The sequence below is a fragment of the Xiphophorus maculatus genome, chromosome 15 (genome assembly GCF_002775205.1).
Source record: "Xiphophorus maculatus strain JP 163 A chromosome 15, X_maculatus-5.0-male, whole genome shotgun sequence".
Classification (NCBI taxonomy): domain Eukaryota; kingdom Metazoa; phylum Chordata; class Actinopteri; order Cyprinodontiformes; family Poeciliidae; genus Xiphophorus; species Xiphophorus maculatus.
In genome coordinates this window covers 8872681-8888112 of record NC_036457.1, presented here as the reverse complement: position 1 = coordinate 8888112, position 15432 = coordinate 8872681, and the positions used below count along the sequence as shown (strand labels likewise).

General features: G+C 38.6%; 1 protein-coding gene across 2 annotated transcripts in view; it reads right to left on the bottom strand.

Annotated features, from left to right (window-relative positions):
• The window catches only part of LOC102223640 (glutamate receptor ionotropic, kainate 2), an 83827-nt gene that overhangs the window by 3794 nt on the left and 64601 nt on the right, over nt 1-15432 (bottom strand). For both annotated transcript variants that reach the window (XM_005802632.2, XM_005802633.2), the window contains exons 12-15: nt 12182-12300; nt 9548-9765; nt 8147-8372; nt 4322-4572 (exon numbers count right to left, since the gene is read on the bottom strand). In XM_005802632.2, coding sequence (XP_005802689.1) covers nt 4322-4572; nt 8147-8372; nt 9548-9765; nt 12182-12300 — 814 coding nt within the window. The remainder of the gene's footprint in view (nt 1-4321; nt 4573-8146; nt 8373-9547; nt 9766-12181; nt 12301-15432) is intronic.

The following is a 15432-nucleotide window of genomic DNA, read 5'->3' as shown; positions in this document are numbered from 1 at the left end:
GGTGCATTGTTTCTTTTCGCAGTGCTAGAGGTTACCTTTTTCTGTCAGCATCTCAGCTTATGTGAAAGAAAAAAAAAATCTTTCTCTGCTCCTGCTTGTATAAAGTTTTGGTTGGCAGCCCTAAAAATTTATGTGCTTATGAATAGACAATAAAACTGAAGTGGCAGAGACCGAGTTACTCTTTTTTGACAGCCAAGAAAAAAAAAAAAAACACTTTCTAAGGCTTCTTCAGTGCTAAAAAGCAATAATAACCAACTGAGCTTAAAGCTCCAGTTGCAGCTGCTTGAGACAAGGAGCTGACAATAATGATGTAATATTTGTTAAGACATTGATTGCTGCTGCAATATTGGGGAATACTATAGACAATTCAAAGATGGAAAAGACAACAATGGAGTAAAATGCAGATTTTGCTGGCAAACGCATAAAATAAAAATTGGCATATTTTGTCTGGGGGAGAAAATCTAAGATCGATTTGAATAGTAACAGGGAAAGCAGACCCGAATGTATAATTCCTTAAGAATGATTTTGAAGAAGAGATCTAGTTACAATTCTGTTAAACATTTTTGCCCATCAGTATCATTGTCATCTGAAGGTCTTATTATTGTTATACAGCCTTTCCCCCGCAGACGAGAACCAAATCCAGAAGGAATTATGTAAAAAACAAAAAAAAAATCGAATAATGCCACCTTGAGGTCATAAAACCCACTTAAGAAGATTAAATTCAAAAATATTGGTAAACTGTTTAAAACATCTTGGTGTTATGTAACTTCTACGATATGAGATTCCGTTGTGCCTAAATTATGTATGTGCTGTAAAATCCTATAAAATGTCAATATGCCTTTGCACCAACTTTGGCAAATCCAATTCTCATGCATTCCTGACCCAATTATGCAGGATGTAATTCAAATTCAAAGGCTGTAGGAGGGGAGAAGATATACAAGAAAAGAGAGCATAAAAATATGACATTGTTATTTATTTATTTTTCGGTTTGTTTATGTGTGTGGGTGTTTGAGATAGATATCAATAGAAAGCGCCAGGTATTTTATTTTCTATGCATTCAATATCTTTGTCTGGAATAAGAATACAATCTTTTATATATGCTGGGAAATAAATAATTAAAGGAGTAGATTGATTAGGGAAGTGGAGAACTGTGTAAGAGAAAATAGAAATAAGTAGTGAAAAGTGAGGTGGGTAGAAAGAGGTTTGCAGGCGGGGAGTGCAGAGGCTTGTTGTCTGTATGCAAATTACGAGCACCTTGGAAGCCTAGAAAATCCTGGCATTTGCAAATCATCTGAATATTGTGACCCAGTCCTGAAGCTCTTGATTAATGATAGCTGAGATGTGCTATGAAATATATGCAGTCTGGAAAAAAAAAAAAAAAAAGATAAAAAGATAGAAATAATTACAACTGCTATAAAGTGAGACGCTGCTGCACTACTTCTTGAGATGTAAATAATTAAAAAATGCTATCTAGGGATTTTGGCAATTATGTGGAAATGCAATTGCACACATTATGGTGCGCTAAAATACATACTCCACTCTGCTTGATGAATAATGTGCACTCGTATATTAAGAGCCCGGATGGTGGTGGATAGTCTCTGGAAATGTAACCTGAGGGGGAAGAAAGATGGTGCAATATATGCTGATTAAAAGACGTTTTCATGGTAATTATTTAACTCAGGTGGCCTTATTTACAGTGACGGCAGCTGTGAGCTCTTAATGTTTCCAAGTATGTGGATATTTATTAACAAGCTGTCTTTTTTTTTCATAATAAAAAAAAAATTCAATGACGTGCCGTCTGAACGCCAGTTTCAGTGTGACACCAGGGCTGAAGCAAGAGTTAGTTTTGAGCAGCTTCCATCTGCTGTATTCTGAATTGCTGAAAAGGATCGCATGGCGGGGAGACTGTTTATCTACAGAAAACACAATATTTATCTCAGAATCTCTGCAAACCAACGTCCTAATACTGTAAGTCTAATTCGTAATCACTAGTTTTAGCTACAGTATGTGTTTTCTCCATACTTAGAATGCCGACTGGCATATCCATTCTGGAAGTCATACTCAGACCCATAAACGTGCCGTAAACGTGAGTTACATTCACTATTTCAAGCCAGAATTTCCAGTGCCAGCTGGGGAAATTAAACCACAAACAGTGTTTATTAATGGAGTCACAATCAGTGTTTATAAATTCACCTCAAAAGAGTAAGTATAAGCAGTTCTGTGCAGTGTCTAGCCCTCTCTTTAGTTTGTGAGAGAGACAAACGTATGCTATACCTTTCCTAGTCGCTAAAGCTCATTTCTTTATTGCTGCTCTCTAAATTATGCAGCCTGAAAGTGAAACTAACTTATTTATACATGTTGCTTTACAGGAACCCGCCCCTGATGTGATTCAGTCCTCTGGCCCAGTAATGCATTGGTGGCACTGCACTGCTTGTTTCTGCTTCTCAGGTGAGTGGTTCAGGGCTTAGAAACGGAAAGCGAAATGATGCTAAATGCCCACTGGTACCGGTGTGGCACTGGAACAGCTTAAGTGAAAATCCCTCTAAAAGGAAAACAATGTTCTCATAAATAAATGATCTAAAACTTAAACCAAAACAATTTGTGAAACCCTGAGAGCAGAGCAAATTGCTGAACACAAGCAGGGTTGTTGACTCTTCCTCAATACCAGCTCTCTCCCTGTACTGCTCATGAACTTGTCTAATCTGTTGTGTGATTTGGCTAAATAAGATTGCACGACTGATTGTAGTCATGCAATCTGCAGTTTGCAAATATTGTCAGAGAGAACATGAAAAAACAAGGTTCTTTGTAAAGTGTCCTTTGTTTATTTCCACTGAAATGTCTTCACTACAACTGAGTGGTTACCAACTGTAGCCATGGTCACATTTCTCTGATGTGACATACTGTAAGATGTAGCAAAATCCTACAGATTTCCTCCAAATCTCTTGAAGAAAGAGATTTGAGAAAGCCAGTGTAGATACTTGCAATGTAACATTCACCTATAGTAAATGCAAAAAAATTACGTTTTCTGTCCTGTACGTTTTCTGTTCTGTAAGAAAATGAGATCTTGATGAACAATTTTCAAACATTTCTCTTTGTATGTCACACAAGCCTGGTGCAATTCAACTGTAAACTAAACAGATCTGTTTTGGAAGAAAATAGTTAAAAGCCCAGTTTTATATGTGTGAACAGCCTTAAGCTACGACTTTGTTGAAGCGTATTTTGACTCAACTTCAGCGTTGAGTCTTCTTTGGTAGGATTGTATCAGCATCCCAGAGCTTTAGTTATGAATATTTGATCACTCTAATTTGCAGAAGTTCTCCAAATGAATCAGAGAGGGCTGCGAGTGCAGTCTGATAGGAACCCTTTCCTATTAGACTTAGTTCTGAACTCAGCTATGTGGTTCTAAAACTAATTTTCCTTTCACTTCTCCGATAGATTTGGATGTATGCTTAGACCCACTGTAATACTGGAAAATAACAGGTATCTTCATCTTCATCCTTTTAGTAGATGCATGATTAATCCAAGTCAGAACTTACATAATTCATTATTTCATACACCTTGACAAAAAAACGTAAAAAAATAAAAAGTAGTCTGAGAGCAGAATGCAGCCACTACTGTGTTTTGCTGTGATTGACTTTTATTGGTGATATATTCTAATTTGCAGACTGACTAATAAAATATATAGCTATATAAAGAAAACATTAGAATATACACATGTAGTAATCCAGGACTTGACAGAAATGCATAAAGATAAGACAAAAATGAGGATATAAATAAGCAAATGTCGGGTAAATGCCAGTAAGTCAGCTGATTTTATTTCCGGTTATTCGGAATGATTATAACTGCTGGCAGGTTTAAACTCAAGCAACCCATTGTGTAAGTTTTAAACCTTTACCAAAGATTTTTAAAAAGTCTTTCACCGAAAATGCTTTTGATTGCATGCTGGTTACGATGAATGAACAAAAAGTCTCCCAGGCTGCAGAACTCTGGTCTAATGAAGAGCAGAGCTCTCAACATGTCACCTATGTGCAATGAAACAGTGCAATAAATGAACCAGGAATGGGCGCCTGCAGTGTGTGAGCCTTTTTGTTCATTCAAAATTCTCATTCTTCAGCTGAGCACCTGCCCCAGTTTTTAATTTTTTTTTGGAAACGTGTACTCGTCCCTCATCTCGGTGCATCTCATGATTACTTTTGTCAGTTATGAGCTTCTATTACGGTGCGAAACACAAACGCGTCTTTGAACGATGACCCTGCAACCGTTTACCGTTAGCTGTCACTGAGGCCGATTCCTATGATCGTAACAAAAATGTCTGCTGTACCTTTTCCAGTTGGGCGTTCTGCTTGGACTTGTAAAGGACCTCCCCTACGGCAACAAACACCGAAAGCACCAGCCCTGCGGCCAGCACGATGAAGATCCCCCCGATGTTCTGCACTCCAAGAGCGCTCGCCTCTTTGCTCTCCTCCTCTGGACAGCCGTTGCCTCGCCACCACTTCTCCTTCATCATGTGCAGCTTCCCTTCCTCTTGGAGCTGAAGAATAGCTATTGTGATCTTGTCTCTGTATGGAGAGCCTGTGGATACAAACGGCACAATATGAGCCTGGCGAACATGTTTAAGAGTCTGGTACAGTCCCTCTTTTGTTTGTGGGTGTGTGAAACACATTGAGACTTGTGATCATAAAAACCTGTCATGTTATTGTTGGCTTCTTAGAGGGAGTTTTTTTTCTTTCTTTTTTTTTTTTTTGTAAGTCCTTCTTCAAATCCCGCTAATCCGTATTTTCACAGAGTGATTCCAAAATTCTCACTCATCTCTGCAGCGTGAGGATTATAACGTGCAGGGAGCTGGCAACAATAATTTGGCTTTTTGTGCAGCAGAACCGCTGTCGATTTTGACAAATTAGCTGCTGTTCACAGACACTTTCATGCAACAGAAATAGCGCCTAAAAAAAAAAAAAAAGAGAGAGAGAAAGAGGAACCCTGTGGGGCAAACATCACATGGTTCCGTATGTGTTTGGGATTATATGTGGGTACTGAAGATAAAAGGCCCACCATTGCTGTGTTTTTTTTTTTTTTTGTGCATGTCAGGCGACGGGGCCCAAATCCACGGAAAGTGGGGGAGAGCCAGACTTAAGTGACATTGAAGCTCAGTGGGTGCTGGCATGATCAAAGCTGGAGCAATTGTCACACAGCGGCTGAGTCGCGGTCCTCTCCCGTCCACAGCAGAGTTATAGAGCACACACCCTCTCTTAACCTGACCAAAATTAAAAATTAACACTTAGGCTGAGCCCTCACGCTTCCCGTTTACAGCTCTCAAAGCTTATTAGTCTATTTTTGTGATTACAATCTCATGCATAATGAAGCATGGTTTTACATCTCCATTTTAGACACTCGGCTCTGCGGATTACAAGCCGTGACTAAAACCAAATGTGCCTTCAAAAAAAAATAAATAAATAAATAAAAATTATTTTTCAAAACATGACAACGTTCTGTGCGAAACTCAAGGGAAATTAATAAAATATGGCTCCAGGTAGCTGGTAGCATCACTTTGTTTGTCACCCTGATACAGTTTAGCCTGTCAGCTCTTTTTTACTAATTCCCCCGCTGTCTCATCTATCATTTATCCATCATCATCCATCATCCTTTCATCTTCAGTCTCTGTGTTTACACTGACAAGAAAGTGTTGGAACAAAACAGAATATAACACTTTGTACCACTGAGGTTTTTTTTGCAGCAAATTTATGATCTTTTTTGTTTTTCCCCCCTCAGATGCTTAGCCTCACTTGTATGCATTCCGCACTCTGGAGCAAGCACAGGTCTCAAAACACATTCGTGTATATGCATGGGAGCTTGCATGCGAGAAGCATTTCTCCACTTCATTTAAAGATGAGAGATCCATCGAGTCTCTGAGTCCCCAGGTTCTGGCTCCTCTCATATTTCAAATGATTAATGATGGCCTAACAAAGCAGGCCTTGGATAAATGCTAATAGGATGGGTCCTTGGAGAGGGGGATATGGAGAGCGGGATCTGGGCAAATGGAAAAGCGTTGTTCCCGACACTCTGCGCATACACAGCTACCTAACAGATATTCAACACCCGAGGACATCCATCATTCTTACCACTGTCTGGCCTCAAGCATTAATAGGATCACAGTTTAAGTCGATAGCGCAGAAGATGACGCATTTCTGTTTTTTTGGGGGAGAAAAAAAAAAAAAAAGACGTTTGAAAGCTTTGAGAAGCAGCAAAAGGTTAAGATGTAATACGGGCGCTGCTTTTGTCTTAAAGCTGCAAGAGCTTTTAAGTTGATGTAACAGCTGAGGTTTTCATAGATTGTGGAGGAAAGAAACGAGGACAAAGGCACGGATCAAAAAAAGAAAAGGAGGAAATGACTTCAGTTGAACTAATAAAGAAATTAACTATCTCACAACCGCTGAGGAAACATTCTGATGGCTGTAATTTGCCTATTGAGCAATGAATAGCAGAGTAAGAGGCAGAAATGTGTTAGTGGTCAGTAATTGCTTTGAGATTGAACATTGTGATTATTAACTTTTATGCATTGTAGACTGATTTGATTTTATCCCTGCACTGCATTGCCACATGAAAAAAAAGAGAAAAAAAAAAGACAAGTGAATCCATCTTCTGGTTCAATATGTCCATCTCAAGGGCATCACTGTAAATATTTCTGCACTTACAGTCACAATGGGGATATATTTCATTGCATCTCTTTAGCTTTCCCATCACCACGGTGATCACTGCATCCCTGCAGATTCATAACTGGCCTGGACTCAAAGACATAAGTCAGGCCCAGATGTGGCCAGCCAGGAATGATTCTCTCTGGTTTGATGGCTTTCGTATTGCTGATGATAGGCGCCGCTATTGCAGCTGGTAAAAGTGTTCTCTGTGGCCTTGTCGTGACCACTTTAACCTCCATGATGCTGGTCCTGGATGAATTTACAGCTTCTGGCCAGCATTCTCGGGATGTTATGGCTTTAATGTGTGTGCTACTGTGCTTTAGTTCTCTGGTAACAAAAAGTATATTTTGAAAAATGGACTTTTCTGCTTTATTCCAGGACACAAACTGGCTCAGACCAGAAACTGAAATACTTTTTTAATCTTCTTCTTAAGTGCTCTTTCTTATCAAATAATCAAATTTGCAAAAGGGATTACTGCATCTCGTCAGCCAGTCACGCTCCAGGATCCATTTCACAATTTTCTCACCCAACAACCACAAACGTTTGTTTCATATTTACTTTATGTGGCCCAAGGTTGCAAAATAATGCAACCTTGGGAAGTAGAAGGACACGACACAGCTCTGGCTACAGTCCTTAGATGTGTGTTTCTACTACCTTTGCACATCCAAAGACTGGGAATTTTGCTATTTAAAAAAAGAAAAAACAAGTAGCTCAGGCTCAGTCACAATTGAGGAAAGAAGTCTGTTATGTTGTGCCATTTGTAAAGTTACACAGTAAAAATATAACAGCAATAATTTGCCTGATTCGGCCTTTTACAAAGGAAAAAAATATGGGTGTTAATTTTTCAAAGTCATATTTTCACCATGTTCCGCGTACATTTACGTCAGAGTTAAAATTTAAATATTCAGTTAACTAAAATAAATAATAAATACATTTACAAACTAAATATTTAGCTTTCAAATTAAGTATTTAGTTAGGAAGCTAAATATTTAGTTTCCAACTAAATGTTGAAGTCCGGGCTAAATATTTAGTATGAAAACTACATATTTACTTTCCAAACAAAATATTTAGCTCTGAGCTGAATATTTATCTTGCTAACTAAATATCTAGCAAGCAAGTTAAATATTTAGCAAACTAAATATTTAGCAAGCAAGCTAAATTAAATTAAATATTCAGCAAGCTAAATATTTAGCTAGCTAGGCAGCAATCTAAGCGAAAGTGAAATACCAAAATAAAAGCTGGGTTTTGACAGATAAACTCCGCCCCTGCCAGGACTGAATCGTTGCTCAAGTAACATTTATTTTTCAGCGATTCTCGACATATCCAACGTGTTGGAAGAAAACACAGGACGTGCCATATTTAAAATCTGTGTTCCAGCTCCTTCCACTTCACAATCATGCTCTACTCTGAAACAAAACGGTCAAAAGAAACAGGATGTAAGGTTTCAGGTGACTTACCCATAGGTGTTCCTACTCCATACGCTTTGGAGTCTATGAGGCCTCCAATCTGTGTGAGGTTGCAGTTGCGTTGGGTGACAAACTCAATAGTGGTGGACTCCATAAGGAAAGCATAATCAGAGGTCAAAACACGTTGGATGCCATCCTCCACACTCTTCACCATCACAGACTGCCTCCTGCTGTTCATGAACTCCCACATCTTATCATACGTAGAGATCTTTGTCTTCTGCAAAAAAAGAAAAGTGGAGAGCAGGTCGTCACATTCTGATCTTGTGATGTGTATTAAGACAGATGAGAAACATTATTCTATCCAAGTATTTTATTGTGAAAAACTGAAATTTTTCATTAACTCTTTTATGAGACAAAACACATAGCATTTTTGGTGTCCTGTATTTAAAAGTTAGAAAATAAGTATGATTGGTAAAAATTGTCACGTTGTTTAATATTATGTATGGCCTTATCACACATCCAGGAAATATTCAGGCTTTTATTTTTGATTGATGCCAATTATCTCCATATGGTGCTGTGTTAATTAAACGCAGTGCTGCTTATAAGACTGAATATCAATGCCACATGTAAGTTGGCAGTCAGATGCAATTAATTACCATATTATTGAAAAGTTTATTTCTTGAGCATCTTAACTATAAGTAAAACACGTCATGGATTACATACATGGATGGTTTATGTTTTAAAACCTTTATTTCTGTATTTTTTTTATGATTTTCTGCATACAGGTAATGAGAACATGACTTAAGCATGACTTAAGATTTGAAAATCACATCAGACCAGCAGTAAAACATTAACATTCTACCTCTCTCTTCAATTTGCACCATTATCAGATGAATGTACTGTACATAAAAAATAATAGAAGCACTTCACTTAGTTGGAAGTATTGGACGGATGCAGTTAGTATGTACTGTAGACCAACAACAGGATGAGCATTATTACCTGCATAAATGGGATCAAGACCAAGAAAGGGTCATAAATATAATATTTTCCACAAGCTTCCACTGTACAGCAATGCTGCAGTATTGCTGCACTGCATTTACTGAGAGAGTTGAATCAAGGATATGGGAATTACATCACACCATTATAGAAAACTACAGAAAACTAAAATGTCCGATTTTTATGACAGCTACAAGACATTAACAAAGCTTTCATGAATGACACATTCTGTTGGTACTGGACAACCAACAAAGTTTGGCTTGATTTAAAGGTTGAGGTTAAGCAAAGGTTAACCTCAACCTTTGCTTGAGGTTAACCTTTTCTAACCTCAAGCAAAGGTTAGAAAAGATAAACAAACCCAAAAATTGGTGAAAGAGGCAAAAGTACCACGACCTTTCATCCCTGTATTGACTAAAACAGTGAAGTCGTGATGCCACTGAAGTAATGAAACAGTACCTTGAAGAATGTCATGGTGGCACCGTCCTCCACCAGTCCGTACAAGATTTTCGTTTGTTTAGCCAGGTCATCGGCAGAGTCTATCGGCGACTCCATTCTCTCCACAGTGAGGAAAGCAGCTAAGTTGGCTGTGTATGACGAAATGATGATGAGGGTAAAAAACCACCAGATGCCTCCGACTATTCGAGTTGACAGGGCCTTGGGCATGAGCTCTGAGCCTGAGGTGAGGGGAAGTGGCAGGAATGAGTATTATGCTTCAAAACATGTTTGTCTCATTCCGGTACTAATCTTCTCATCATCATGTAAAAAAAACACCACACGACTGTATCAATTAAACTTGCTTTCAGAACTCAGTTTTTTTCTTTTTTTTTTAGCTTGAGTACATCTGCAACTGGTTTCAACAGTGTATCGCTCCAGGGACCTCTGAACACCAGACGATTTCAAACACTTCAAACAAGCTAAATTATCTAGAAGCGAATCCTTTAATTAATTCAAGAGAAAGCCGAAGTACTGTCTAATACGTCTGTTGGGAGGAGAGTGTTTGCATAAATCAACGATTTCAAATCAAACACAGTCAGTATCGATTGTTCAGAACAGTGTAGAGAAGTGAGAGCCAGAGAGTCATGCACCCAAGGTAACCTCATCCTGACTCCACACCCCACTGAGCTCAAGGTGCTGAGAGGCCATTGGCAAGAGAAGAGGAGACTGGATATTGGCAGTTGTGTAATCACAGGCTTGTAATCTCCAAAGTATTAAGGTTAGTGCTGCCGTCACATAAACGGTGTGTTTTAAGTTTTCCTCCGAGCTGGGCCAAAACACACAACATAAATTATTCAATAAAACTTTAGAGATAAGAGAAAAAAAAAAATTGCAGCAATTGAAGTGATCTCCAGGATTTCAAGGATTGGTGGAAAGAGCAGATGGAAACTGTAACGTTGGAGCCTTTGTAAATTAATTGAGTGTAAAATAAGAGACATAAGAACAAAAGCTTTTAAGAATGTGTGAAATGTGCTCTAATGTTTCTTTGATGTGACATGAAAGATTTCTTTTTTCTTTTTGCTCTGAAAATCAAGTGGCAGAAAATATATTTTCAAGTGATTCAAGCCTTCAGTTGTTTTGCTAATTTGATTCTAAATGACAATATCTAACTTTGGAGTTTACTTTATGGAGAACGGACATTAAATTTGATGGTGTCATCATTGTACATCTGTTACCTTTCATGATTTATTGTAATGAAACCATTACCTGCCACCTAAACATAATGTCAAAAGGGTTTAATAGCTCTAGTGCAACGTCCTAATATTGAGTTTAAAGAGCTCAGTATATTTCTTGCTGTTTTTTTCCACTATTCTGTTTGTTCAGATGCTGCAAAAGAAATCCAGCATTGGAAATTATTTGGACAAAAAAAAGTTATGGTAGAATGTGAGCAATATATTGAAACGTCTTAAAAGTTTGGCATGAAGAAAAAAACCACTGAAGTATGCTGCATTTTTCAATAGTTTACATTGGGTAGACAACATAATTTTGCACAAAAGTAACCCCTTTACTCTAATACCCCGAAATTAAATCCAGTCCCAACAGCCTTCAGTGGTCACTTACTGAACAGAATACACCTCTTTATGATTTCGTCTCTGCACTTAATACAGTAGTCCTGTAACGGTTTAAGAGGCTTGTTGTAGGACATTAGAGAACAAATACACCAGCTATGAGGGGATAGTTGGACAGAGATGTACTGCGGTAACAACAGCTACAACATGAGAACTGTTCAGTCCTTCACCTGAAAATGTTAAGAGCATGGCAAAATTACAAATCTAACTAAACCTAAACTAACAGGTCACGTCAAGAACAAATTAGGCTCATAACAGCTCAGGGGGTGGAAGAATTTGTTGACATTACAACCATAAGTAATATCCTCCACAAATCTGACCTTTATGAAGGAATGGAAAGAAATAAGGACTTAAGTTCTAATAGCAGTTTGCTGTAAGGCCTTAAGGGAAAACATCAAATATGTGGAAGAAATTCCTCTGACTGACTAAACTTGACCTTTTTCCATCACTTGTGTTGGAAAAACTAAGAATTCCTGTCCTGGAAGTAAATATGTTAAGAGTCTGCAAAAGACTCGAGTCTGGGTCAGATCTAAATTCTATAAAGAATCTGCATCAACAATTAAAAGCTAACTGAACTTAGCAGTTAGCTTTTAATGAGCCTATCTCAGTTAGGCTGAGCTTGAGCTATTTTGCAAAGAATAGGTAAAAATATTGATCTACAAGGTGCAAGGTTTGATCAGAGTCAAAGGTGGTTGTCTACAAAGTATTGAACTGAGCATTGAATACACGTTTGAAACTTTAATGTTTTTGACATAAAATGTGAAAAAACATGCAGCCCTTTTCTCACGCCCCACAATCATCAACCATTTTGTGTAGATTGTAAAATATCAAAAGTTTATTGGTATTTTGTGACAAAATGTATACTATTTCAAAATTTTGTTTTTGTCTGTGTTTACGAAAAGCTGCCAAGTATCCTTTGACGTCTCTTTTGCGAGTGGCCTTTCAAAGCATTCAGCCCTCAAGGACAGTGGGGTGCAGAGAGCTTCAGCTCCCCAGAGCAACTGTTGCCGCAGGCTGAGGCAAATACCTTGCTGCATGAGAGCCCCAACTCCGAACCAGAAACTATTGAGCAGTGTGAAATTGTTTTCCACTACATCGGAGTCTGGGTTGCATGGATGCGGGTTGTACCACTCATACGGGCTAAACCTACAGGAGAAAGAGAAGAAAGACATACCTGTCAGTGTAAAGAGCACAGAACACTGAATTCCCTGATGCAAATCAATGAGAAAATAATACATTGAAGCAGCGGGAATAAAGGAATTGCAAATGTTTTTTTTTTTTTGTTTTTTATCTTAGAAAACAGAGTTCTTGCACAAAGGAAAAAAAATCACCCATGTTTTCATTGAAATCAACAGATTGGTATAATTAAATGCCATCGGATTCTTATGGAACAGATCATTATGCTGAAATAACACTGTCACTGATGATAATGTCCCGGCGCATGATGATATTGGCCATCATCACCGTTAAACTTACTCCGGAGCATTTAAATGTTTCCTCAGCAGCTGCAGTCACCGTTTGTCTGCAGATACAATGTGTTCCTCTCTTTCTTTCTTCCTCTCACAACAGAGATCTCAAGTCTTCTTCCAAGCAGCTTTTTCTTGTTCTCTCAGCCCCTCCCTCCTGCCCTCCCCATTCCTTGATGATCCCATTCCCTTTTCATTCTAACAACCAACTGTTTTTTTTTATCCCCTCTCTTTACCCCCCAGGGCTTTGCTTCCCCTATGAACCTCCCCCTTTTACCCCCATTCATCTGCTGCCTGTCTTGGCAGATTGTTGGTGTCTCCGGGTCACTTGTGGACATTTCCCATTTATTATCCTAACCAAAAGTGGCATGGCATTAGCACAAGGTGATTGGGTTAGTGTTAAGCATGGGGAACTGATTGAGTTTGTGCTGAAGTGGTTGATAGAGAGAACATTGCTTATGCAGAGTCAAGGGGTCCGTCAGGTAATGCTGTTGAGGAGCTTTTTTTGCAACTTAGTGCATGCTAATAAGCCTGTGGCCATGTCTTAAAGGCTTAGACTGTTTAGAAAAGTGATGCCAATTTGTCAGCTGTGGCTTTTAGAGATGCAGAAGGAAAGACACATTGCTTGGATTGTTTGGACGGCTTGTCTGGGCGAAGATATTTAATGACAGAATGCCATATCAAGCAGATTAACTCAAAACTGGCTTTTACTAAATCTTGCATATATAAACGTGTGACAGAATAAGGTTAAGATAAGAGCGGTGATATGGATTCTCTCTATGTATGTACATATATGTAAAGTGCTAGAAGTATTTTGCATTTTGTTGTGAAATTACAGACTTTGCGACAGTTTATTATATAGGGATATGTATGACCGGCCAACATAAAACAACATATAATTATAAAGTGGAAGGCGAACTTAATGTTTTTTGTAATGAACACTCCACATCATCCTTGGACACGCTACCCTCTCGGTGAACAACGGTGTTTTGCTGTGGGAATACCTTTCTTTCATCAGAGACAACTAAGCTGTTCTGTGTTGGTGGGATGGAGCAAAATTCAGGGTAATCTAAAAAATAAAAAATAAATAAATAAAAAAAACTGTAGGAGGCTGAAAAAGACTTGGCTCTGGGGAGGAAATTCATCATCCAGAAGGAAAGCGACTCTGGACTCAGCCAGAGTTTCTATAAAGTAGTAAAATCAAAGCATATTCATATGACCTAGAGAATGACCCAGTCAGCTTCAAGATCAAAATCAGGGATCTTTGGCTCGACTTGAATATCAATGTTTGCAGATGTCCTCTACTCAGTTTGACTAAGTTTAAGCTATTTTGCAAAGAAGAATGCACTGAATTTTAGTCTGTAGATGTGCAAACATGCAGTCGTAATTGAACAGTGGCTGACAAAGGAAGGCTCAATATGAATGTCTGTCAAACCTTCCAGATTTTTATTCACAAAATCTTTTGAACAACGTGTACAATTTTCCTTTCGCTTCCCCATTGTGTGTTACTCTCTATTGATTTATTAAAATAACGGAAAAAAAAACAAAACATACAGGACTTTCTAAAAATGGTGAAATGTGAAAAGGATCAATGGGTATGCACATGTTTTTAAAAACGCCGCATGAGGGCCGCAGTGCTTGTGCATTAGTTTGATATTTAAGGAAAGCAATGTGTAACACTTCCTCAGGTGAATCAAAATGTCAATGCAGGACGTGACCGGACTGTGTCAGCAAGAACAGTCTGTCCACAATTACAAAGTGAGGGATATTATGGAGGGGTTGCAGTGCATAAACCTCTCATTACACAGATGAGTGCACATTTAAAACTTCAGTGGTGCAAAAAAACACAGGTGATGGTCTGCAGAGATGTAGAGGGAAGAAAAAGTGATTATTCCCGGTGAGTCATCTTTCACTGGGAGGAGGGAAAGGGGACTTGAATGCTTGATGCTTTGAGAGCATAATGCTGGCATGGTTTGCTTTTACTTGTCCCTTTAGAGGAAAGTACCCCCACAAATCAATAATGTTTATGTAACCCGGTGAAATTTTTCAGTCTTATTGGATTTCCATTTTTCTAAACCTTTTTTTTTTTTTTACTCTCAAAGACTTTATTCATGCAAAAATGTCGCTGCAGGCTGTTTGTTGCATTGTGTATCTGACAAACAAATCCCAAATCTGGCAATCTGTGATGAAACAAAGTGAAAGGCTATTGCGTGAAAACTGTGGATGCAAATGCAGACATGTCATTTGATATCACTTTAATCTTTTCTTTAATCATGGTTGGCTTATTAGCTATCCGATTTTAGATGCATTTAGAATGCTGCAACATTTCTGAGATGTTGCCCTTCCTTGGCAGCTTTTTGCATTTCTGTCCCCTTGAGAATCATTTGTGTGGACATGGCGGTGATGACACACTATAATTCTTCCTGTCAACACCATCAGGATGCCTGATTTACTGGAATGTCAATGAGCTCCGTCTCCTTGGAACCACAGGCAACAGTAATGACACAATGGCCTTGTGTAGCAAAGTGGGTTTCAATTTGTTTGCTTGCACATGCAAGCAAACAAATGCTTGCTTTCCTTCTCTTTCTTCTTCTTGGGTTCACTGACTCATTCCTGTTGCTGCAAGAACCTTTATAGCCGTGCAGGTTCTGCAGAAGGACCTGCGTATTCATGTTGTCGCCGTCACATCCATCTCCCAGTCAAACAGTTATGTGGATCTTCACAGTTATTACTTATAATGTGAAGCTGCAGCCTGAGGCAGACCGAGGGCGACGTAAGATGTATGCAGACGGCAAGGCTGCGAGGTGTAGAT